Source organism: Chiloscyllium plagiosum, unplaced genomic scaffold (genome assembly GCF_037043375.1).
Source record: "Chiloscyllium plagiosum isolate Xiang-an unplaced genomic scaffold, Cpla_swu_hap1 HiC_scaffold_4, whole genome shotgun sequence".
NCBI classification, from domain to species: Eukaryota; Metazoa; Chordata; class Chondrichthyes; order Orectolobiformes; family Hemiscylliidae; genus Chiloscyllium; species Chiloscyllium plagiosum.
The window spans coordinates 39,559,521-39,586,268 of record NW_028270142.1 but is presented as its reverse complement, the minus strand read 5'-3'; the positions used below and the strand labels follow the sequence as shown (position 1 = coordinate 39,586,268).

At 40.7% G+C, this 26,748-nt stretch overlaps 1 protein-coding gene across 6 annotated transcripts in view; it reads right to left on the bottom strand.

Moving 5' to 3' along the window:
* Positions 1-26,748, bottom strand: part of bbs9 (Bardet-Biedl syndrome 9) — a 533,593-nt gene that overhangs the window by 11,189 nt on the left and 495,656 nt on the right. For 5 of the 6 annotated variants that reach the window (XM_043688767.2, XM_043688770.2, XM_043688769.2 and 2 more), the window contains one exon: positions 315-432. The exons of the other annotated variant lie outside the window; for it this stretch is intronic. In XM_043688767.2, the coding sequence (XP_043544702.2) occupies positions 350-432 (83 nt within the window). In that variant the 3' untranslated portion in view covers positions 315-349. The remainder of the gene's footprint in view (positions 1-314; positions 433-26,748) is intronic. 6 annotated transcript variants of the gene reach the window in all.

The following is a 26,748-nucleotide window of genomic DNA, read 5'->3' as shown; positions in this document are numbered from 1 at the left end:
TCAGTCAAAGAATCTAATGAGCTCCCTCATAACCCTTAATTTTACCTCATCAACATATCCTTACAGCCTATTATTACTATGTGTGCATGTTCAGTATTGCAAGTTTATTTTTAGAACACCTTTCTTATGGTGTGAATAGGGGACTGTAAAAAAATTGTTGCTGATTTTAAGTTTATTATTTTAACATAAAATAAAAAAAATTGCATGTATGCAGTAGGAAAGAATTGCCACAGAAATTAAATGAGGGCCAAAAGGATGATTAAACTGCTGCATGTACATCATCGAATGCTACTTTTATACAATAAGTACAATACCTTTTACTATACACTCTGGGGCCTCTTGGCTGCTGCTATTTATGAAACTGGCAGCTTATTTTGATGTTGCAGCCAACTGTTTGTGGCCTGTCTTTGAAAAATTGGTGATACAGGTTTCCTGTGGAATAAAAGTAGAATGTTCTTGATGAGTGGCAGTAGAGTGTTCTCCTCCCATTTCTGCATTTAAAAAAAAATTAAAAAGAGTGTTTGTTAAAAAAAAAGTGGATCTCAGCAGCTATTTTAACATTGGAATAGTTCCTATTAGCTTTGAATCCAGAGGCAGTGAAAAGGACTTGCCTATGTAACTCTCAGGCCAAATCAGAAACTGCAGAGCATTCACACTGGCAAGTCCTCAAAAGAATGAAGCAATTGATGATGGACTCCAGCACTGTCCACTCCACAAACTTGGCACATCAATGTCCTCAATATGGTCAAGGTTCCTAACTATTGGTCACAGTGAAAAAGAATGCACTGCTTTTTGGACTGTTTTCAGCAGACCATCTAAATTATCTCGACTTATCAAAGGATCATTTTAAAACTGCCAGCTGGTGACAAAAGCCATAATAAAATCACAGATGGAAAGTCCAAGTCAAAAATACACTAAACTGGTGGAACTCCATTTTTTTTAATAGAAGAGTGCGCTATGAGATCCCTATTCCAAAATTAAATCTCAGGCCTAATGCATGAAACTGGCACTACACAAATTATTTGTAGATCTTCAGAGTTTACCAAAATAGTGGAATAGAGTGAAGTACGTTTTAAGTTACAAAAATAGTTGGAATGATTTTAAAATAATACTGTATCATCTATTTGCAATGAAAATGGTTTTAATACATCCTCACAAAAAGTATTCCCACTTACTTAGGAGAGAAGGAAAACTAGTGGGAATGCTATAGTAATAGGGGATTCAATAGTAAGGTGAACAGATAAATAGTTCTGTTGCTGAAAACAAAACTCCTGGATGGTCCGTTGCCACCTGGGTGCTAGGGTCAAGAATGTCTCGAAGGGATTAAAGGACATTCTGATCTGGGAAGCTGAATAGCCAGTGATCACAGTACACATCAGTACCAATGGCCTAGATAAGGAAAGGGATGATGTTCTAAAATGGGAAGTTAGGAAGCAAATTAACCAATGGGACCTCAAATTGAGGTTTTGGGATTAGTGCCATGTGCTGGTCAAAATAGAAATAACAAAATACATCAGATGAATATGTGGAAAGATGGTACAAGGGAGGGTTATAGATTCCCGGGCATTGGGATTGGTGCTGGAGGAGGTAGGACAAGTGCAAACTGGGCAGGTTGCACCTGAGCAACACAGAACTGACGTCCTGGGGGAATATTTGCTAGTGCAGTTGGGGACAGTTTAAACTAAAATGGCAGGGAGATGGCAATCTATACAGAAGATGGATGACAGGACAATAAGGACTAAAACAAAAGGCAGAATGGGAAAGAAGAAAGATATTACACAGATAATTCAAAAACTGAAATTGAGCAAGGCCACAGTGAACGAGATGAAGAATTTTTAAAAAAATAAGCCTAAGATCTTGTACCTTAATATATGGAGCATTCACAATATAATAGATGAATCAGTTGTGCAAATACATCCAAGCATGTAGGATATAATGAGGATCACAGGGATGTGGCTCAGTGTCATCAGGAATGGGAACTGAATATTCAGGGGTATTCATTTTTAGAAAGGACAAACAGAAAGAAGGAGATAGGGTAGCACTGCTGATTAAGAAAGAAATTGATGTGATTGCGAGAAAGGATATTAGCTCTGGTGAATCAAAATCTGTATGGATTGAGCTTACATCAGTTGTGGAAAAATGGTACAGTCCATAATAAAAGATGTAGTAGCAGAGCACTTAGAAGAAAATACTGAATGGACTCAAAAATTCTTAACATTCACCTGTACCTGTGTTTTTGTTTTTGCCACGGTTTACCTATTATTTACTATGTATGCTACTTAGCTCTGTGGTCTGCCTGTTTGCTCGCAAGACAAAGCTTTTCACTGTGCCTCGGTACACGTGACAATAAATTCAATTCAACTCAATTCAAATACCAAGACAAGGCACAGTTAGCATGTGCCTTTTATGAAAGGGAAGTAATGCTTGACAAATCTGCTGGAATGTTTGAGGATGTAACCATTGTTGTGGTTTATGTAGATTTTCATAAGGCTTTCGATAAGGATTAGTATATAAAATGAAAGCGCATCAGATTGGAAGTCGTGTACTGAATAGTTTAGAATTGGTTGGCACTCAGTGTAAAAGTGTAGGAATAAACAGGTCTTTTTCCGAGTGGCAGGCAGCAACCATAAGACCAAAGGAAATAGGAACAGGAGTGGACCATTTGGCCCCTCAAGCTTGCGCAGCCATTCAATAAGATCATGGTTGATCTTACGTGCCTTACATCCACTTTCCTGCCCTTTCTCCATGACTCTTAATCCACTACTGATCAAGGTTCTATCTATCTCAGCCTCAAATATATACAAGGACTCTGCCACCACAGCTCTTTGTGGCAAGAAATTCACAAATGAGAGAAAAAATTCCTCCTCATCCCCATCTTAAACTGGCAATCCGTCATTCTGAGACTGTGCCCTCTAGTCCTAGTCTGTCCCATGAGGGGTAAGTGAGGACTGCAGATGCTGGAAATCAGAGTCAAGGGTGTGGTGCTGGAAAAGCACAGCAGGTCAGGCAGCATCCGAGGAGCAGGAGAATCAGGAAATGATGATGGGCTTATTCCCAAAACATTGTTTCTCTGGCTCCTCGGATGCTGCCTGACCTGCTGTGCTTTTCCAGCACCACACTCTTGACTCTCCCATGAGTGGTCCCTATTCGAGCTATCACAGGAACGAGTGCTTGGATACTTTACCCTAGTGATGGAGAGGGATAAGTGTGCACTACAGGGCAAGAGTTATAGCTGGGGGCAGGAAAATTATGATGCGGTGAGGCATGACTTAGGATGTGTGGCTTGGAAAAGTAAGCTTCAAGGCAAGGGCGTAATTGATATGTGGAGCTTGTTCAAGGAGCAACTATTGAGTGTCCTTGATAAGTATGTAGCCGTCAGGCAGGGAGGAAAGGGTCGTGTTAGGGAGCCGTGGTTTAATAAGGAATTGGAATCCCTTGTTAAATGGAAGAGGGCGGCCTATGTAAAGATGAGGCGTGAAGGTCAATTGGGGCTATTGAGAGTTATAAGGAAGCCAGGAAGGACCTGAAGAGAGAGCTAAGAGCAGCAAGGAGGGGACATGAAAGGTCCTTAGTTGATAGGATTAGGGAAAACCCTAAGGCTTTCTATAGGTATGTCAGGAATAAAAGAATGACTAGGGTAGGAATAGGTCCAGTCAAGGATAGTAGTGGGAAGTTGCGTGTGGAGGCTGAAGAGATTGGGGAGACACTGAATGAATACTTTTTGTCAGTATTCACTCAGGAACAAGACATTATTGTCAATGTGAATACTGAGTCACAATTAAGTAGAATGGATGGCTTTGAGGTATGTAGGGAAGAGGTGTTGGAAATTCTGGAAAGGGTGAAAATAGATAAGTCCCCTGGGCCTGATGGCATTTATCCTAGGATTCTCTGGGAAGCAAGGGAGGAGATTGCAGAGCCATTGGCCTTGATTTTTATGTCCTCGTTGTCTACATGAGTAGTGCCAGAAGATTGGAGGCTAGCAAATGTGGTTCCCTTGTTCAAGAAGGGGAGTAGGGATAACCCTAGTAACTATAGGCCGGTGAGTCTCACTTCTGTTGTGGGCAAAATCCTAGAGAGAATTGTAAGGGATAGGATTTATGAACATCTGGATAGGAATAATGTGATCAAGGATAGTCAGCATGGTTTTGTGAAGGGCAGGTCGTGCCTCACAAACCTTATTGAATTCTTTGAGAAGGTGACTAAGGAGGTGGACGAGGGGAAAGCGGTAGATGTGGTGTATATGGATTTTAGTAAGGCGTTTGATAAGGTTCCCCATGGTAGGCTACTTCAAAAAATACGGAGGTATGGCATTGAGGGGGAGTTGGAGGTTTGGATTAGGAGTTGGCTGGCCGGAAGAAGACAGAGGGTAGTAGTTGATGGCAAAGGTTCATCTTGGAGTGCCGTCACTAGCGGTGTTCCGCAAGGATCTGTTTTGGGACCATTGCTGTTTGTCATTTTTATAAATGACCTGGAGGAGGGGTTAGAAGGTTTGTTGAGCAAGTTTGCAGATGATACGAAAGTCGGAGGAGTTGTAGACAGTGAGGAAGGACGTGGCAGGTTACAGCGGGATATAGATAAGCTGCAGAGCTGGGCAGAAAGGTGACAAATGGAGTCCAATGTAGCTAAGTGTGAGGTGATTCACTTTGGTAAGAGTAACAAAAAGATGGGGTACTGGGCTAATGGTCGGATACTTGGTAGTGTGAATGAGCAGAGGGATCTTGGTGTCCATGTACACAGATCTTTGAAAGTTGCCACCCAGGTAAATAGTACAGTAAAGAAGGCATATGGCGTACTAGCTTTTATTGGTAGAGGAACTGAGTTCCGGAGTACTGAGGTCATGTTGCAGTTGTATAAGACTCTGGTGCGGCCGCATCTGGAGTATTGTGTGCAGTTTTGGTCGCCATACTATAGGAAGGATGTGGAGGCACTGGAACGGGTGCAGAGGAGGTTTACCAGGATGTTGCCTGGTATGGTAGAAAGATCGTATGAGGAAAGGCTGAGGCACTTGGGGTTGTTTTCATTGGAGAAAAGAAGGTTTAGGGGTGACTTGATAGAGGTGTACAAGATGATTAGGGGTTTAGATAGGGTTGACAGTGAGAACCTTTTTCCACGTATGGAGTCAGCTATTACAAGGGGGCATAGCTTTAAATTAAGGGGGGGGTAGATATAGGACAGATGTTAGGGGTAGGTTCTTTACTCAGTGAGTCGTGAGTTCGTGGAATGCCCTGCCAGTAGCAGTGGTGGACTCTCCCTCATTATGGGCATTTAAGCGGGCATTGGATAGGCATATGGAGGATAGTGGGCTAGTGTAGGTTAGGTGGGCTTGGATCGGCGCAACATCGAGGGCCGAAGGGCCTGTACTGCGCTGTATTCTTCTATGTTCTTTGTTCTATGTTCTATGTAGCTCAATGTTTAGATAAGGAAGCTACATGTCATATCTCCAAGTTTGCAGATGACATAAAATTGGGTAGGAGGGCATGTAGTGAGAAGAATGCAGAGAAGCTTCAGTGTGATTTGGACAAGTTAGGCAAGTGGGAAAATACATAGCAGATGCAGTAAAATGAGGATACATGTGAGGTTATCTACCATATTTTGGGAAAGGGGGAAGTGCAAAGCGATCTGGGTGTCCTTATTCAGCAGTCATTGCAAGTAGGTAATGCAGGCACAGCAGCCAGTGAAGAAGGCAAATGGTATGCTGGCCTTCATAGTGGGGAGGATTGGAGTACAGGAGCAGGGATAACTTGCTGCAACTGTACAGGGCTTTGGCAAGACCATACCTGGAGTATTGTGTGCAGTTTTGGTCTCCTTATCTGAGGAAGGGTATTTTGGCTATTGAGAGAGTGCAAAGAAAGTTTTTCAGACCGATTAATGGGATAGTAGGACTGACAAATAGGGAGAGACAGATCAGTTAGGATTATATTCACTTGAATTTAGAAGAATGAAGGAGCATCTCATAGAAATCTATAAAATTCTAACAGAATTAGACAAGATAGATGCAGGAAGGATTTCTGATAACCAGGGAGACCAGAATCAGGGGTTACAATCTAAGGATATGGGGTAGCCAGTTTAGGATAGAAATGAAGGAAATTTTCTTCACTCAGAGAGTGCTGTCTGTGGAATTCACTGCCATGGAAAATGGCAGAGATCAAAACATTGAATGTTTTCAAAATGAGTTAGATATATTTCTTAAGGCTAAAGCGATCAAAGGATATAGGGAGAAAGCAGGAACAGGGTACTGTTATGAAGTTGAAGACATGTACTGTTCCTTTAAGAGAGTGAAAGCTGGCAAGCACCTGTCATGTCACAGAGTATGCTGGAAAATTGAAAGATCTAACATTTGGCTGAAACCTAGATAGCAATTGTTTTCACAGCAGTTCGAATTTAACCAATCAGTTTTAATTATGCCCCAAGATACTAAAATTTAATCACATTTGAATTTTATTGTTTTGACAACATCGAACCAATGAGACGATACGAGGTTTGGGGTATATTTTGGATAGCCAGAAACAGCACGACCTGCCATTGTAAGACAGACTGCATGAAAACACTCTCAATCAAAGGTACCTTTTTCATATGAAACATATTTGCAGAAGGCCAAAGACGACCCAGGGAGATCTACAAACAGAGGAAGATTGATACCGGAGACGACAGCCGCTGTCTGGTTTTGAAAATTGAGTTGCTGTAAATTTGATAGGGGCATTATTGGATTAGTATATTGTTATAGAGTGGGAAGTAGATAACAAATCTTTAAGAGAAAGGAGGCTTAGAATTGTAAATTGTTGTTTAATGTTCACTTTTTTTGTTATTTTCTCTTTAAATAGTGGAAATTTGGTAGTTCTCTATCACTCATACTCTAACAGATTACGAGGTGAGGTGAGCTTTTCTGTGTATTTGGTTTAATTAGTAGAAGGGTTTACTGCCATGCCATAACAGTACTGTTTGAATGATCAGCCATGATCATACTGAATGGTGGTACACACTCAAAAAGTCAAATGACCCACTTCTTTTTAATTCACGACTCATGCAAACCTAGGTCCATGGTCATCCCCCATTAATATAATTACAAAACAAAAAATGAAGTAACAGTGTTTATAAAAAAAATCAGCATTGAACTCAGTTGGGACGAAATCATGATCCTACATTGAGTCCCAATGAAAGTGGCTATATTCAACAAAGGTATGTAAGATGCCACTGTGCTATGTACTGTCACTCATATGTTTGAACATAAGAAACACAGTAACATAAGAAATAGGAGCAGGAGTAAAACATATGGCCGATCAAACTTGCTTCATTATTCACAAAGATCATGGCTGATCTTTGACCTTAAATCTATCTTCTTGGCTACTCCGTACATCCCCCGACTCTGAGAGATTAAAAATTTGTTCTAAGTGGTATTCTGATTTATACTAAGGCCATTGATTATATGATTGCAATAATGATTACACACATCCTCATGGTTCCCCAGAGGGTCAATGGATCCACACAGTTACTCAGTCAGCAATTAAGACAAGAAAGACCCCAAGTTCTGTTCCTTGTCTACCCAAAGATGTTTGACTTTCAAGTCATCAGTTAGTCACTGTGACCCTACAGTTTTGGGCATAGCCCCCATTCCTGAGTGGGTCACACGAAATTTTGATGAACTGCATGATCAAACAGCCTTCAGACCCTGTGTGACTGATAAATGAATAATGGCTAAAAGAAGAAATGACAAAGAGAACCAAGTCCGTGTGGAACTGTACCCAACAAGGAGTTAATTCCTTCATGAAAGGGGAGGGGAGGAACGTGCAGAGTTCAATGGTGAGATTATTACAGCGTGTTAGAAGACACCATGAAGATACAACTAACATAACAGCAAACCCTTATAGATTATATTCAATGCCAAACATAAACAATAGTGCCTTTCAAAGCATCAAGTAATCGAGGCACCTCGGGTCCTTTGCACTGGTAAACTGTGCAGTGAACAGCTTCTGTGTGGAAATCATTAGAAATCTGAGCTACTCAGTAAAAAGAATGTCAAATCACATTAGTCTTATTTTCTAAGTACCACCATGTCGCAGTAAAATTTTATTCTGATGAATGAAGTACATACTCAAAACTACATATATGCCAACTACAATGTGAGTACCCCCATGAGAATTAATCAACTAACTTTGTGATACAGTGCCGTTATCTTTAAAATGTTTTAGCAATATTAACAGGAAATCTGTGAAATGGAAAATTACCCCTAATCAATCTTGTAGGACCAAATTAATCAATGGCAAGGCATGCCTGTGTGATTTAAAATAGTGCTTTCTCCAGCAGACAACATACATTTTTGCTTCTTTACAGAAATTGAAAGTATTGGATGAAGAAAGACCAGGAACCATTTAAATAAAAGTAAAACACTGCTGATGCAGTGGAAATCTGGAATAAAATCGGAAAGTGCTGAAGAAACTCAGCAAATCTGGCAGCATCTGCAGACAGAGAAACAGAGTTAACGTTTTTCAGTTCTCAAGCTGCCAAATTTGTTGAGTTTCTCCAGCACTTTCTGTTTTTATTCCAGGATCCATTTAGTTTACTTTCTCCAATGAAAGAGTAATCCAATGAAACAACAATAATGAAGTTATTTATCAGCCACCATTGACAACTTCTATAAATGTGTCTGCAACAGATTGGCACATGAGGTGAGAAATACCCTCGTGGTCAAGAGTTGTTGGAACCATAAATCCAAAGTCACCTGCTTGTCATTAACTAGGCTGTAGTCACCATATATCATAACACAAATTACTCATATACCATAGTACAAAATGGTAATGCTGAAATAAATTCTTCTGACTTGTATTTGAATGAATTTAGCCTAACATCTCCCACTGCTTCCTTTGACTAATTAGACTTGCTGAAAACTTATTTCACAGATTTATGTTAATTTCCTTCTTTCAAGCGCAGGCCTCATATTTTGGTTCTGCTATTCTACACAAGGCTAAACAGCTCATTATCCTCTATGTTACCCAGTCCTTTAGAGTCCTAAAAGAAGCTAACACATCATTCTCTCAAACTTCTCTTTGCCAGTGAGGAGATGCCCAATTAACATGTTTGCACATAATGATACATTCCCTTCATTCCCACAATCGTTTTGGCTGTTCTCTAGCATAACCTTTAAGTAGCTAGCAAAAGCATTTCTGTACTCTGATGACCAGATTGTAATCAACAGTTTTCCAATTTTGGCAGCACCAATGATTTACAATCAAAAGTTTACAAAATACATATTTATTTTATTGTGTTTCATCTTTGGATTTTGCACCCACCATAATTCCTCAGCCAGATGAACTTAAGGCAAATGATAAAATGCCATCTTGTTACAAAACTCATTTCTTCTGGTGCAACATCAGTTGTATTCAACAGCATCACAGAGTTTTCCTATTTATTTCATTACCAAAGGTAGGAAATAAGTGTAGAACTCTTAAGTTTCTCCACAAGTAACAAAACTCAATCAGCAGAAGACCAGAAAACAGCAACACATTAATGTCATCAAGCCTGCCTGAAATTTGTAAGTGCCAAAAATATAATGAGTTTATAATTTGATAACTAGCCTAATTTCCTTTATCACTCAATGTTTTCCCAATAATAATACTGGAATCAATCATCGTTGATGAGAACAACTTGCATTTATATTGCACCCTCTTAATATAGTAGAACTTACAAAGTGTTTCATAGGAGCATTATCAGGCAAGAAATGTTAGGCCAGGTATCTAAGAGTCAGGCTAAACAGATAAGTTTCAAGGACTAATTTAGTATGGTCAAAATGTAGCGAGAAGTGTAGGAATTTCAGAGCTTATCTCCTGGACAGCTGAAGGGGCAGCCACCAACAGTGTGTGATTAAGATCAGGATGGGCAAGAAACAAGATATGAAGTAGTGCGATGTCTTCTACTTAATTAACTGACCACAACCTAATACATCAGTTCAAGTTACTTTTAAATCAACCACCAAGACTACCTAGGCTGATTCATAGAAAATAGGAACAGGAATAAGCCATCTGGCCCTTTGAGCCTGCTCCACCATTCAAGATGAGCATGGCTAATCATCTGACTTAATACCGTTTTCCCACTTTTGCCCCATTTCCTTTGATCCCTTTCACCCTGAAAACTATAACTTCTTTTTGAGAATATTCAATTTTTTGGCTTCAACCACTTTCTGTGGCAGAGAATTCCACAAGTTCACCAAACTCTGGGTGAAGAATTTTCTAGGAGAAAGTGAGGACTGCAGATGCTGGAGATCAGAGCTGAAAATGTGTTGCTGGAAAAGCGCAGTAGGTCAGGCAGCATCCAAGGAGCAGGAGAATCGACGTTTCGGGCATGAGCCCTTCTTCAGGAATGAGGAAAGTGTGCCAAGCAGGCTAAGATAAAAGGTAGGGAGGAGGGACTTGGGAGAGGGGCGTTGGAAATGCGATAGGTGGAAGGAGGTTAAGGTGAGGGTGATAAGGTGAGGGTGATAGGCCGAAGTGGGGGTGGGGGGGGAGAGGTCAGGAAGAAGATTGCAGGTTAGGAAGGTGGTGCTGAGTTCGAGGGTTGGGACTGAGACAAAGTGGGGGGAGGTGAAATAAGGAAACTGGAGAAATCTGAGTTCATCCCTTGTGGTTGGAGGGTTCCTAGGCGGAAGATGAGGCGCTCTTCCTCCAGCCGTCATGTTGCTATGGTCTGGGGATGGAGGAGTCCAAGGACCTGCATGTCCTCGGTGGAGTGGGAGGGGGAGTTGAAGTGTTGAGCCACGGGGTGGTTAGGCTGGTTGGTCTGGGTGTCCCAGAGGTGTTCTCTGAAATGTTCCGCTCTCAATCCTAAATGGCCTATGCTGTATACTTAGACTTGACTCCAGTTCTGAACTCCACAATAATTGGGTACATCCTTCCTGCTTTTACCTTGTATAGGCCTGTTGGAATTTTATAGCCTTCTATGAGATTCTTCCCTTTTTCCTCTAAACTCCTGTGACTCCAGTCCTAACTGATCCAATCTTTCTTCATAAGTCAGTCCTGACATCGCAGGAATCAGTCTGGTATATCTTCATTGTACTCCCTCCTTAGCTCACAATGTAACCAAGTTGCTCATTAATACATTTGCATGGACTCTGACCTTTTTCACTGAATAGTCAGTGATTGCATCCTGGAGGCTGTGTCCTTGTATACCAATCCTGAACGTAAGCATGCAGGTGCCGTTGGCTAAAGGACCATGACGCAAACACTGACCATTCAATAAAAAAAATCAGAGTCTGTGTAAAAGTATTAATGGGCAACTTGATGACATTGTGAGGCAGAATTTCTGTGGAGTCCTTGCTTTTTAGTAGAAAAGGTTGCAGATCAAGAGAAATTCTGCAAATATTACTGACACGTAAACATATTATTCTTTTGTGGACATCATGTTATTTTAACTTCTTTCTTCTGTCTCCTTCCTCTGGGATGTAGAATTGAAAACAATGTTGTATCCCCTCTTTATAGGATGCAAAGCTCCGACATGAAGTGAAATTGATCCATTAATTGGCAATACCATTGAACAGTCACAGGTATTTTGAGTGTAGGCAATGGATGTGCACTGGTATAGAGCATGCAGAAAATGGAAGAGATAAGGATTCTATAAAGAAATCTTCATTTTGCATCTGGCTGTGATCAGGTGACATGAATCTAACAACTCTCACCTTCAAAACAAGAACATGCCAAAAAAAAGCCCAAGGTTAATCAAGTGACGCTAATTCTCAAGGGCATTTGATTAGAAGCTGGTGATAAGTAAAAACAAGTTGTTCTAACCTTATTAGACTCAATGCGAGGTCACATCAGGAATACTATGCAGGTTAAGCACCCCACCTTCAAAACTATGTGGGCTTCTTGAGAAGGAATGCAACAGGAATGGTTCTTACAGATAGCATTTCATATCAGTAATTGCGACTGATGCAACAAGCTTGTTGAGGAGAAGAATAGGACAGGCAAGAAATAGTCATGTGGTTTAAAAAGTTGTAAGCAAACTTTAACATGGAATAGAGTAAGAAACCTCAAAATCTTTGAATATAAGAATATGTTTTGTTGATCAGTATTATAAACAGACTTGAGTAGCTGACTGTCAACAAACATAGTCAATCCTTTGCCTTTTATTTTTACAAAGTTACACAAATATCTGGTAAGGGAGATGTTTGAAGATTATTACATGAATATTGAGCAGCAATGGAAACTCATGTGCAGAAATAGAGGGGAAGGGAGAGAATAGAGGCCAAGATCATACAGACCACAGACTTTGAAGGCATCAATAAGTAGGTCTAAATACCGAGACAGACATTCAAGAACTGGGTCTACAGATAGGCTGACATTGGCTGAAAGGGCACATGAGGAAGCAAATAAGATCAGTATACATGAATGATAGAAGCATTCCAAATACGATTGCAAATTAAGGCTGATGAGGAGGTAAGGAATCATTAATGGGATATATGGGAACACCATCACCTTCAAGTTCCCCTCAAGCCACTCACCATCCTGACTTGGAAGTATATCACCATTCCTTCACTGTCGCTGGGTCAAAATTGTGGAATTCCCTCCCTAATGGCATTGTAGGTCGACCCACAGCAGGTGGACTGCAGCAGTTTAAGAAGGCAGTTCACCACCATCTTTTCAAGGGCAACTAAGGACCAGCAATAAACGCTGGCCAGCAATGCCCACATCCCAAAAACATGAATAAATGTGGAGGGAATATTAAGGATATGATTAAACCTAGAAGATGGAAATGAATCTAATACCCAGGACATGCAGGATGCATAAAAACAGACTGGATACAGATTAAAGTAGCAAACACAATATATTGGGGAAGCTTGGGAAAAGTATAATTTTTTGGGCCATAGAAGATAAGCCAATACTGTATTGTGTGAGGTAGAAAGCAACAAGTAAACCACTCTGGTTAAGCCATCCCTAATATTAAAACAATCCAAGTTAACTCTTAAGCATATAGTTGGGACAAGGATGTGGCTAGTTAGCTCCATGAAGTGATTGGAATGTTAGAGTATCAAATTAAATTTTATTGGTACATTAATCTTAAATTTGATATTGTTGATTTGTTGATGTTACTTCATAACTAGTTTAAATCTGTGAATGTTTGTCCAAGTTTATTTTTGAAACTTACTATTAAATGTAAATTACTGATAAAATGCTATTTAATAAAAGCAAAGCAAAAGCAGAGTGTGGCTCAGTGGGTAGCATTTTCACCTCTTCAGCCATGTCATAGTTCAAGATACAGTCCAAGTGGATAAGCTCAAGATCTAGGACAACACTCCCATATGATATTGAAGGAGTGCTTCACCTTCAGAAGGTCTATCTTTTAAACCAAAGTCTTGTCTCCTGTAAAAGACTCTGAAGAAGTTTACATTCCCTACAGTAAGGAAACAGGCCACTTGGCCCAACAAGTCCACACCAACCCTCCAACAGTAACCCACGCAGACCCATTCCCCCACCCTATATTTACCACTGACTAATGCACCTAACACTCTGGACAACTTAGCTTAGCCGATTCACCTAGCCTGTACATCTTTGGACTGTGGAAGGAAACCAGAGTACTTGGAGGAAACCTACGCAGACACGGGGAGAATATGTAAACTCCACACAGTCACCTGAGGTGGAATTGAACCTGGGTCCCTGGCACTGTGAGGCAGCAGTGCTAACCACTGAGCCACCATGCTGCCCACAAAGATGAATACATTTTTTAATATGTGGAGGGAATATTAAGGATATGATTAAACCTTGAAGATGGAAATGAATCTAACACTCAGGACACACAGGATGTACAAAAACACAGAGTGGACACAGATTAAAGGAGCAAATCCCAATATATTGGGGAAGTTTGGGAAAAGTATAATTTTTGGACTATAGAAGAGAAATCAATACTGTATTGTGTGAGGTAGAAAGCTACAAGTAAACCACTAGCCATCCCTAATATTAAAGATCAAGTGATATTTTCTCAACACCCTTGACAACTGATTAACACATAATTTCCTTTTTACTATTTTTCAAAGACCGCTGTGCACAGTTTAGTTGCTATGTTTACCTAATTATAACAGCAGTTACAGTTTGCAAGTAACTCAACTGTGAAATGTTTTGGGATGTCAAGAGTTGTGAAAAGCACTTATATTAATGCAAGTTTATTTTTTTTCTTGAATCCACATACATGAATAGTGAAGTAGTCTGTGGCTATGTGCAGCAAGGCCTGAACATCGTTCAGAAGTGGCAAGTAACATTATACTACACAAGTGCCAGGCTATAACCATCTCCAACAAGAATGCACCTAACCATATCTCCTTTTACAACATTTTACAACATTGTCATCACTGAATTTCTTATCATCAACATCCTAGGAACTACCGCTGACCAGAAACTGAACAGGAACTGCATGCAAATACTGTTGCTACAACACCAACCCAGAGGCTGAGAATTCTACATTGATGAACTCACCTCCTGACTCCCTAAATTTAGTTCACAATCTATAAAGTACAAGCCAGGAATGTGATGGATTAGTCTCTGCTTGTTTGCATGTTCAACTCCATGAACACTCAAAAATCTCAATATGATTCAGAATGAAGCAACGCATGTGATTAGCATACCTGTCACCTTAAACTTGCACTCCTTCATTGTGATACACAAGTGTGCCACCTACAAGGTATCCGGCAGTAACCCTTCAAGGCTCCTTCAAAATCTGGCACTTCTAACATCTAGAAAGACAAGTGTCACAGATGCATGGGAATACCAACATCTGTAGATTCCCCTTCAGGTCACACACCATCCTGAGTTGGAACTATATTGGCTTCCCTTCACTGTCATTGGGTTGAAATCCTGAAACTCCCGCCCTACCTGCAGCTACCCAGGAACTGCAGGATTCAAGAAGGCAGCTCACCACCAGCTTCCAGTGGCAAGATCAATTTTGGGCCATATTAAATGTTGACCTTGCCAGTGCTGATCATGTAGCATGGGGGGATAAAAAAAACGTAGTGAGATTGTGATAATATTTAAATTTAAGATTGTGAAACAGTTACAGGAACAAAAAACGTTCATGACAAACTGCAGATTATTTTAAATTGAGAATCGAGGTATCTATTTTTACATCCGTTGCATTTAACTGCTTGACACAGAATATGCAAAGTACTTATAAGTGGGGTTCTATGAACAATATCACCAATATAATTTTAGCCATAAAGCTGCTGACCATTGAGAACAAGGCTCAGTATGTTGAAGTCTGCCCTGTTACTATAGGCTGTTTTGTTGTCCCTCTGTTTCTTAAATTCCTAAAATAGTTCTGCTGAGATTCTCATCAAGATATGCAGTAGAATAAGGCAGGAAAAAAGAATCAGTGACAAAAGAGAGGGAGAGATAGATGCATTCTCTTCTGCTAGAAAGTTGAGCTGAATGCAATATCAAGTAGAAAAAATGGAAGTTGAACTCTAAATAGAAGATTTATTGGAAGAGCGATGAGCAGAACTTGTCTTAGATACTGTTAAGATATAGGAGCTAGTTACAAACACAGAACTCCCATCCATTACTGGATTTGCAACACTCTGCCAAGTGCTAGAAAAAAAAGATAAACAATTTATCCTGTGAATGTGGAGCAAATAGGAGTGGGTAGGTGGGAGGAGGATATGCCCTCAGAATAGGCCTGTATAGATTATTTTTACCTTTGATAGATTGCTTGAAGAGATGGTATCTCTTACAGACAAAACAAGGCTAGACATAAAGGTACTTTTATCATCTTTCGTTTAACCTTTAGCGGAATACTCCTTCTAAGGTGAATCAAGTTGGCCAATTAATTTGTTCTTTAACCTGGTTTGTAATTTTTCCCTGCCTTTTGAGATCCTCTCATCAGTCTCATGAGAAATGTCTTTTACGTTCTGGAGACTGAGGAGGAGAACAAGGTGCAAGTGGGGCTGGGATCTTCACAGTAGTAAAGCCATGACATTCTCTCTCTCTTTCACACACACACATACACATTTAAATAACAACATTATGCTGAAGTGTAGTATTCATCAAATTCTGTTGATTTTTCAGATGTTGCTTCTATGTCTGATATTGTTCGAGAAGTGTCTCTGATGTAGTTGTTCTTCACTGCTGACCTAACTATTGAATATTCCCAGTGAGGATCGAAATGCTGTTCCTCTCCAGACAGAAACCCAAATAAAATGTTGGCAAATATGAAATGGTGCCCATGGTGCAGTACATTAGAGGTATGAACAGATCATTCTACCATGAACTTAGTCTGAAACTAAAGCAAAGTTCGGAAGTATTTTTAAAAGGGAATTATATAATTGTTTACCAAAAAGGGTCCAAGCATGAGAAGAGATACAGCAAAGGGTCAATTGGCCTGATTCTATGCTGTAACATTACACAATTCTAAGTTCTTTATAAGCAGCATATTCATTTATGCTGCCCTGAAGTCTCATTTCTAACCCTGAATCTTTATAAAGGGAGTGCTCAGACTTTGAAAAAGGCGAAACAGCTAATTAATGAATAACCTTAAAAGGAATGCTATGATATGTAAATACAGTACAGGCTTCATTTCTTAAACTATGCTTCATTCCAGTGATAGATATTAATAAGAGGCACTCTCTTTCTAATGCTGCCACATTTCAATCTGTTGGCACACACAGACAGTGGTTTATTCTTATGAAGCATTATGCAGACTCCACCTTGAATGTAACTTGTGCTCCAGGGTGCCAGAGGCAGTTTGTTTGATATTTCCAGCCTGGAAAAAAACATGATTTTTCAGCTAGCTATTTTTGTGCTTTGAAATTTGGCTCCACACCAAAGAATATTAATTTTCTTATTACAACCACAGTTACTTCAGTCACAAACTTAATCCTAGTCCAGGCTCAACATGAAGCTAAATCCATTTCAGAATCCCAATCACCTCATAATTGCTGCATTGCTATTTCTGATGAGGACCCAGCATTTTAAATGCTTAAACTTGAATGAGTTTTTAAAAAAAAATCAGCACACAATCTAGAACTTTGTTTTACTTTCTGAATGCAACAGTTGTTAGGTGTCTAACACTGAAGCTCCCAAATGACTCAGTGATTCCATTGCTTATGCACTAGCCTATACACCCAGGAGGGGGAGAGTTACCTGGAAGCTTTGTTTCAGGAGGCAGTCACACCCGGTAGATTAAGTAATGCAAATTCAGTGAGTGATCAGGAACAACAGTGTGTGACTGTAAATGAGGCAGGTAGGGGCATTCTGAGTTCAGGAGCGGACGAACCTCAGCCCTTGACCTTGTCCAACAGATATGAGATCTTTGCTCCCTGTATGGATGAGGAAAAAGGCTGTGGACAGGATGAGCCAGCTGACCACGGCACCATGGTGCAGAAGGCCATTCAAGAGGGAGTAGCAAAAAGACAAGCAGTTGTTATCTGGGGATTCTATAATTAGGGGGACAGATCCTTTGTGAGCCGGTTCGCGAGTCCTGCATGGTGTGTTGCCTGCCCGGTGCCAGGGTGCAGGACATCTCCGACCGGCTTGAAAGGATATTGGAGCGGGAGGGAGAAGATCCAGTTGTGTGGTCCACGTTGGCATTAACAACATAGGCAAGGCTAGGAAGGAGGACCTGTTTGGGGAGTATCAAGCAGTAGGAAGGAAATTGAAGAACATGTCCTTGAGGGTCACAATCTCTGGGTTACTGTCCAAGCCACGTGCTAATTGGTATAGGGACAAGAAAATTAGGGAACTAATTGTGGGCGGCACGGTGGCCCAGTGGTTAGCACTGCTGCCTCACAGCGCCTGTAGACCCGGGTTCAATTCCCGACTCAGGCGACTGACTGTGTGGAGTTTGCACATTCTCCCCGTGTCTGCATGGGTTTCCTCCGGGTGCTCCGGTTTCCTCCCACAGTCCAAAGATGTGCGGGTCAGGTGAATTGGCCATGCTAAATTGCCCGTAGTGTTAGGTTAAAGGGGTGGATGTAGGGGTATGGGTGGGTTGCACTTCGGCGGGTCGGTGTGGACTTGTTGGGCCGAAGGGCCTGTTTCCACACTGTAAGTAATCTAATCTAATCTAATCTAATCTAAACACGTGGCTAAGAGATTGTTGTGGAAAAGAGGGATTCCATTTCATTGGCATCAGTTTTGGAACCGGGTGATCTGTACCGATGGAACAGTCTCCACCTGAACCAATCTGGAGTCAGTGTTCTGGCGAAAAGGATAAATAGGGTGGTCACTAGAACTTTAAACTTGTGAGTCGGGGGGAAGGGAAAGGAACGGGAGTATGGAGTCAAGTAGAAAGATAAGCAGCAGGTTAGCATGTGTGCAGAGTTTAAATTCAAGGCAGACTAGGAATGAAGCAAAAAGGAAGGATAACTTAGGACATATTACTAGAGATGTTGGAAATCATGAAGATAAAAAAATTAGCATGAAGGTGCTTTACCTGAATGCTCATAGTATTTGTAACAAAGTAGATGACTTAACAGCACAAATCTTCGTGAATGATTATGATTACAGAGACGTGGTTGCAAGGAGTTCAGGACTGGCAGTTCAACACCCAATGATTTACAACTTATCGAAAAGACAGGGAGGTGGGCAGAGGGGGTGGGGTTGCCTTGTTAGTTAAGAATGAAATTAAATCTATGGCAATGAATGACATAGGGTCAGATGATGTGTGGATGGAGTTGAGGAACGACAAAGGCAAAAAAACATAATGGGAGTTATGTACAGACTTCCCAGCAGTGGTCAGGACCAGGGGTGCAAGATGTATCAGGAAATAGATAGGGCATATCAGAAAGGCAAGGTCACGGTAATCATGGGGGACTTAAATATGCAAATGGACTGGGTGAATAATGTTGCCAAAGAAAGGGAATTCATGGAATGCTTACAGGATGGCTTTTTGGAACAGTTTGTGATGGAGCCCACAAGGGAGTAGGCTATTCTGGACTTAGTGCTATGTAATGAACCAGTCTTAAAGTAAGTCTTAAGGAGGCAGCAATCATAATATGGTAGAATTCAGTCTGCAGTTTGAAAGAGAGAAGGCAAAATCGGATGCAATGGTGTTACAGTTAAATAAAGGTAATTACAGGGGCATGAGAGAGTAACTGATGAAAATCGACTGGAAGCAGAGCCTAGTGGGGAAGACAATAGAGCAACAATGGCATGAGTTTCTGGGTGTAATTGAGAACACAGTACAGAAGTTCATCCCAAAGAAAAGAAAGATTAGACAGCCATGGCTGACAAAGGAAGTCAGGAAATGTATCAAAGAATAAGAGAGAGCCTATAAAGTGGCCAAGAGCACTGGGAAATCAGAAAATTGGGACGGCTACAAAAACAGAGGATAACAAAGAAAGAAATAAGGAAGGAGGGGATCAAATATGAAGGTAAGCTAGCCAGTAATATTAGAAATGATAGTAAAAGTTTATTTCAATACATAAGAAACAAATAAGAGGCAAAAGTAGAAATTGGGCCGCTCCAAATTGATGCAGGAAGGCTAGTGATGGGAGATAAGGAAATAGCTGAAGAACTTAATAAATACTTTGTGTCAGTCTTCACAGTGGAGGACATGAGGAATATCCCAACAATTAAGGAGAGTCAGGGGCAGAATTGAGTATGGTAGCCATTACAAAAGAGAAAGTGCTAGAAAAGCTGAAAGCTCTAAAAATTGATAAATCTCCTGGCCCCGATGGGCTACATCCTAGAGTTCTGAGGGAGGTGGTTGAAGAAATAGTGGAGGGGTTGGTTGTGATCTTTCAAAAATCATTGGAGTCAGGGAAAGTCCCAGATGATTGGAAAATCGCTTTTGTAACCCCCTTGTTCAAGAAAGGATCAAGAGAAATGATGGAAAATTAAAGACTGATTAGCCTAACCTCGGTTGTAGGTAAAATTCTAGAATCCATTGTTAAGGATGAGATTTCTAAATTCTCGGAAGTGCAGGATTGGATTAGAACAAGTCAGCATGGATTTAGTAAGGGGAGGTCATGCCTGACAAACCTGTTAGAATTCTTTGAAGAGGTAACAAGTAGGTTAGGCCAGGGAAACCCAGTGGATGTTATCTATCTAGACTTCCATAAGGCCTTTTATAAGTTGCCTCATGGGAGGCTGCTGAGTAAGGTGAGGACCCATGGTGTTCGAGGTGAGCTACTGGCATGGATTGGGGATTGGCTGTCTGGCAGAAGGCAGAAAGTTGGGATAAAAGATTCTTTTTTGGAATGGCAGCTAATGACAAGTGGTGTCCCGCAGGGTTCAGTGTTGGGATGGCAGCTGTTAACTTTATATATTAATGATCTGGATGAAGGGACTGGGGCATTCTGGTGAAGTTCGCCGATGATACAAAGTTGGGGGGACAGGCAGGTAGTTCTGAGGAGTTGGGGAGGCTGCAGAAAGATTTAGACAATTTAGGAGAGTGGTCCAGGAAATGGCTGATGAAATTCAATATGAGCAAATGTGAGGTTTTGCACTTTGGAAAAATGAATACAGACATGGACTATTTTTTAAACAGTGAGAAAATTCATAAAGCCAAAGTGATCTGGGAGTGCTAGTCCAGGATTCTCTCAAGGTTGATTTGCAGGTTGAGTCCGTGGCTAACAAAGCAAATGTAATCTCATTTATCTCAAGAGGGTTGGAATATAAAAGCAGTGGTGTGCTTCTGAGACATTCTAGTTAGGCCCCATTTAGATTACGGTGTCCAATTTTGGGCCCCACACCTCAGGAAGGACATACTAGTACTGCAGCGTGTCCAGTGGAGATTCACACGAATCTCCTAACATACGATGAACGGCGGAGGATCCTGGGATTGTATTCATTAGAGTTTAGAATGTTGAGGGGAGATCGGTTAGAAACTTACAAGATAATGCATGGCTTAGAAAAGGTGGATGCTGGGAATTTGTTTCCGTTAGGTGGGGAGACTAGGACCCGTGGGCACAGCCTTAGAAGTAGAGGGAGTCAATTTAGAACGGAAATTAGGAGACATTTCTTCAGCCAGAGAGTGGTGGGCCTGTGGAATTCATTGCCACAGAGCACAGTGGAGGCTGGGACGTTGAATGTCTTCAAGGCAGAGATTGATAAATTCTTGATCTCGCAAGGAAATAAGGGCTACAGGAGAGTGCAGGTAAGTGGAGTTGAGATGCCCATCAGCCATGATTGAGTAGTGGAGTGGACTCGATGAGCCAAATGGCCTTACTTCCACACCTATGTCTTATGGTCTTATACAGTCTAGGAATTAATTATGTTGATTGACTTATCAGATCCAGACGGACATTGGGACAGTACCACAGGCATCAAATTGGAAGTTGCAGAAAAATTAATCTGATCAGGTTATATCAGTAAATGCGAAAAGGATCTCAGTAAAATGTGAATATCGAAGGTTCAGTATTCCACAGCAGACGTACTCACCTGCTATAACTATGTACATTGCCATGTGGAGATGCGCTGGATCATTATCACAGAGATTCACATTGTCTTAATATGGGGCTAATTGCACATGACACAAAACCAGATTGTAATGTGTGTTGTGAGGATGATGCAACAACGTTTTAAGGGAATTTGAACAGTATCCAGGTGAGTGGGCAAGAATATGGCAGATAGAATATTGGGTGGATACGTGTAAAGTTTGAGGTAAAATTCTAGGTTGAAGGAACAGAGGTGCTGACTATTTCTTAAATGCAAAAAAGTTGAGAAATGTTGGTTACCAAAAGTACCTGGGTATCCTTATTCATAATTCATTGAAAGCCAACACACAGGAGTTACAAGCAATTAGGAAGACAAGTGGTATGTTGGTATGTTGGTCTTTATTGCAGGAGGAGTTGATTAGGAAAGATGTCTTGCTTCATCACATAGAACGTTAGTGAGAATACATCTAGAGTATTCTGTGCAGTTTTGATCCCCTTTTCCATAGTGGGAATGTCAATTGCGGTTCCTCAGACTGATCCAGAGATGGATGGCGACTATATCTTTTTACGGGGGAGATTGGGCCTATTTTCTATAAAGTGAAGAAGAATGAAGATGATCTTATTGAAACTTAAAGAATGCTTGGTAGAAGATATACAGAAAGGATGTTTCCCTGGATGGGGAGTCTAGCACCTGAAACATAACTTTAGAAAAATTGGCAAGCCATTTTGACTGAAATGAAGAATGCATTTCTTTATTGACAGGATAGGGAATCTTTGGAATTCTCTACTCCAGCTGTGGAAACCTAGCTATTAAGAGATTAATAGATACAAATGGCATGAAGGAATATGGGAATGGAGAGGAAAAATGACATTGCGTTAGATGATCAGCCATGATTTAGAATTGAGGGAAAGGTTAAAAGGACTGAATGACCTACTGCTGCTCATGTGTCGAACTGGAAAAGCGAGAATGTCAGATAAAGCAGATACTTTCTTAGGACATAGGACATAGAAACAAAGCTACAGGAATGGGCCACTCGACCCCTTAAGCATGTTTCACCATTCAATGAGATCATGGTTGATCTGTGGCCTAATTCCACACATCTGCCTTTGATCGGCCAGCCCGGTGGCTCAGTGCTAGCACTGCTGCCTCAGAATGCCAGGGACCTGGGTTTGATTCCAGCCTCGGGTGACTTCTGTGTGGAGTTTGCATTTTCTCCCGTGTCTGTGTGGGTTTCCTTCAGGTACTCCGGTTTCCTCCCACAGTCCAAAGATGTACAGGTTAGGTGAATCGGCTAAGCTAAATTGCCAATAGTGTTCAGGAATGTGTATGTTAGGTGCATTAGTCAGGGTACGTGCAGAGTAATAGGGTAGGAAAATGGGTCTGGGTGGGACACTCTTCAGAGGGTTGGTGTGGACTTGTTGGACCAAATGGCTTGTTTTCACACTGTAGGGATTCTCTGACCCATATCCCTTAATAGATTCGCTTAACAAAAAATTACCCACTCAGATTTAGAATTAAGACAGTAACACATTTCCACAGTAACACCTTCTTGACAACATTTATTTATTGTAAATCTTACATTGAAGCACACACCAGGTCAACACTTTTCATTATAAATTCCAATACCTATATTTACATTGGGAACTGCCCAAGTAAACTTGACACATTTAATTATCCACACTTTTGGTGAAAGTACAATAGAATCACTGTAGGCAGGAAGATGCAATGCAGCATGACAGAAAGGGAACAAAGCCTGAATATATGACTTTAAACTGATGGCCGAATCATGTCTGTGTCCGCTATTGGAATTAAGTTTCTTATATCTAATAGCATTTCATTGTTCAGCTAAACATAGTTATCACTCCCACGTGCAGCACCATGCATGGTTGCCCATTATTGATTAATTGTTCCTTCATGATCTTCATCAGTATAGATAGATAACTTGATTTATTGAGAAATCATCACAGTGGCAGAAGACAAATTGTGATGATATTTACAAATAAGACAAATAATCGTAATTCATTATAGCTATGAACAAAGAGTAAAACAAAAATAAAATATGAAATAATAAAATAACTGCACTATTATGCTCATTCCAGCAGATAAATACTTACAATAAGTTGCCAGTGCAGATGTCCTTAACTTACAGTAGAGACATTAAAAATCTACTATGTTCTATATTTTGTACTCGAGTCTAGAATTCGTATGTTTTAAGGGACATTGAATTCTCAATCATTTTCATACTATATGTTAGGTCTTTAAGTATATTCAAGGCTGAGATAGACATTTTTAATCAGTGAGGGATTCAAAGGAATGGGGAGAAGGCAGGAAAGTTATCGGATTATCAGATCAGACATAAGCTCATTGAATGGCAGTGCAGACTTGATGGGCTGAATTGCCTCTCTCTGCTTCTATGTCTAATGGTCTTTATATGAGTGGTTCAATGGTGTACATTCTGTGGATATCATTTTGACCCAGATTCTATCATGGAAAGAATTATAAATAATATCAGGTAGTCAGCAGAACTGGTCACTCTCACAACAAAGATACGAATCCAAGGCACACATAATAATGATTTTGTTGGCATTATTTTCATCTTACTGTACATACAGTAACACAAGCAACAGCCAGAAAAAAAAATGAACGTACCTAGAGGAAACTAGGAAACTGCAGTACTGATATCCTATCCCAAATACAAAATAATGTGTAAAGAAAAAGCCCTTGAGGGAGATACTAGCTGTATACTATTTTACAATTAAATTGTGAAGGTGTAAGAAGTATGTTTTGTAATTTAATTATATTGAACAGCAGAATACACCTTGAAATATTTCAGACTGTGATATTAATGGAGATCAGGACAGTATTCCAATGAAAATGACATTTATCCTATTAAGATGTCCTAAATTATAATGCATGATTCATACCTGAGTCAGGTTTGTGGTTTCTGTTTCATTTATTCTCAGGTTGTGAATGGCACTGAAAAGGCCACAGAAAATTAAACTGGAATCATAGATTGGCCAGATTGAGTGTGAGCATCTGGATTCCCTTCAAAGAGGCATACTATGATGCAATTATAACAGTTCAGTAGTTTTTATAGTAATTTTATTTTTTGTTGTCAGCCTGATCAGGTGTAACCCAGAACTCTGTGGGAAGCTAGAGAAGTGATTGCTGGGCCCCTTGCTGAGGTATTTGGATCATCAATAGTCACAGATGAGATGCCGGAAGACTGGAGGTTGGCTAACATGGTGCCACTATTTAAGGAAAGTGGTAAGGAAAAGCCAAGGAACTACCAATCAGTGAGCCTGACGTTGGTGGTGGGCATGTATTTGAATAGAGAAGGACTGATTAGGGATAGTCAACATGGCTTTGTGTGTGGGAAATCATGTCTCACAAACTTGATTGAAGTTTTTGAAGTAGTATCGACGAGGACTGACGAGGGCAGAGCATTGGACGTTATCTATATGGACTTCAGTAAGGTATTCAACCAGTCTTCCCCATGGTAGACTGGTTAGCAAGGTTTGATCACATGGAATACAAGGAGAACTGGTCATTTGGATACAGAACTAGCTCTGAGGTAGAGGACAGGGTGGTGGAGTGTTGCTTTATAGACTGGAGGCCTGTGACCAGTGGCGTGCCACAAGAATCAGTGCTAGATCCACTGCTTTTCATCATTCATATAAATGATTTGGATGTGAACATAGGAGATATTGTCGTTACATCCGAAACAATGACTGCTGCATCTCATGATGCTGCCTGTCTTGCTGTGTTCTTCCAGCCTCCAGCCTGTCTACTTTGGATTCCAGCATCTGCAGTTTTTTTGTTTTTAACCATGATTAGTAACTTTGCAGATGACACCAAAATTGGAGGTGTAGTGCACAGCGAAGAAGGGCTGAGGAGTGTGCTGCATTTTGGAAAGGCAAATCAGGGCAGGACTTAAATACTTAATGGTAAGGTCCTGGGGAGTATTGCTGAACAAAGGGACATTGGAGTATAGGTTCATAGCTCCTTGAAAGTAGAGTCACAGGTAGATAGGATAGTAAAGGTGGTGTTTGGTATGCTTTCCTTTATTGGTCAGAGTATTGAGTATAGGAGTTGGGAGTTCATGTTGCGGTTGCACAGGAAATTGGTTAGGCCACTTTTGGAATGTTGTGTGCAATTCAGGTCTCCCCCCCCATATGAAGGATGTTGCCAAGGATTGAGGATTTGAGCTGTAGGGGGAGGTTGAATAGGCTGGGGCTCTTTTTCCTGGAGTGTCGGAAGCTTAATGATCACCTTATAGAGGTTTATAAAATCATGAGGGGCATGGATGGGGTAAATAGACAAGGTCTTTTTCCTGGGGCGGGGGAGTCCAGAACCAGAGGCCAAAGGTTTAGGGTAAGAGGGGAAAGAGTTAAAAGGGATCTAAGGGGCAACATTTACATGCAGAAGGTGGTGTGTGTATGGAGTGAGCTGCCAAAGGAAGTGGTGCAGGCATCTGGATGGGTACATGAATAGAAAAGGTTTAGAGGGATATGGGCCAAATGCTGGCAAATGGGACTAGATTAATTTAGGATATCTGGTCAGTATGGACAAGTTGGACTGAAGAGTCTGTTTCCATGCTGTGCATCTCAATGACTTATGACAGTACGTGCTGTGGATGCTGAGAGCTTCCACATTGACTAATATCCTGGAGATCTTGTGGTCAAACCTAGGAAGATTGTTATGCAGAACAGTCAGCAACTAAACTCCCTTTCTTCATTCTTAAATTTTAGAAACTCTTATTGTGTGGTAGCAATTGAAGAGGCCTTCTTTCTCTCTGAGTGAAACTGGCTCACAAGGTGTCCACAGAAACTACACCTTGCTCCCTCCACCCATCAATAGGAAGGTGAAAATGTCTCTTACCTCAAAAATGGAACATCATATACAGGCACTTTTAATCAAAAGTGCTCTCCATTTGCTAACTAGGTACATTAGCGAAAACATCATAAAACAAGAATTCCTGCTGTGTGTGAGATTTTATGACTTTTAATATCAGTTCCTGACCTCAAACCCCTTAACTATGAATTTCTACCTGTAATAGGGATGAGTCTGGTAGCAAGAGAGACTAAGAGCTGTTGAATATAAACACCAGAGATCTAACTGAATGTCAATGTGGATCCTGATCAGTAGGCAAAATCTGGCACTAGCTCCAAATGCTGTCCTTAAATTATAAAGAAATGAAAATTCCTGCCTTTATCTGCAAACACCTCCAAAGGGTTCCAATCTCTGCACCTCTTGAGAACCCTGATTTTAATCATTACACCACTGTCACCACATCTTCAGCTGTTAGGGTTTTAAACTGTGGAATTGCATTCTTAATTCAAACCCCACCTCTCTGCCTGTTTTCAAAATACTTCTCAAAATCTGATATTTGGCCAGACTT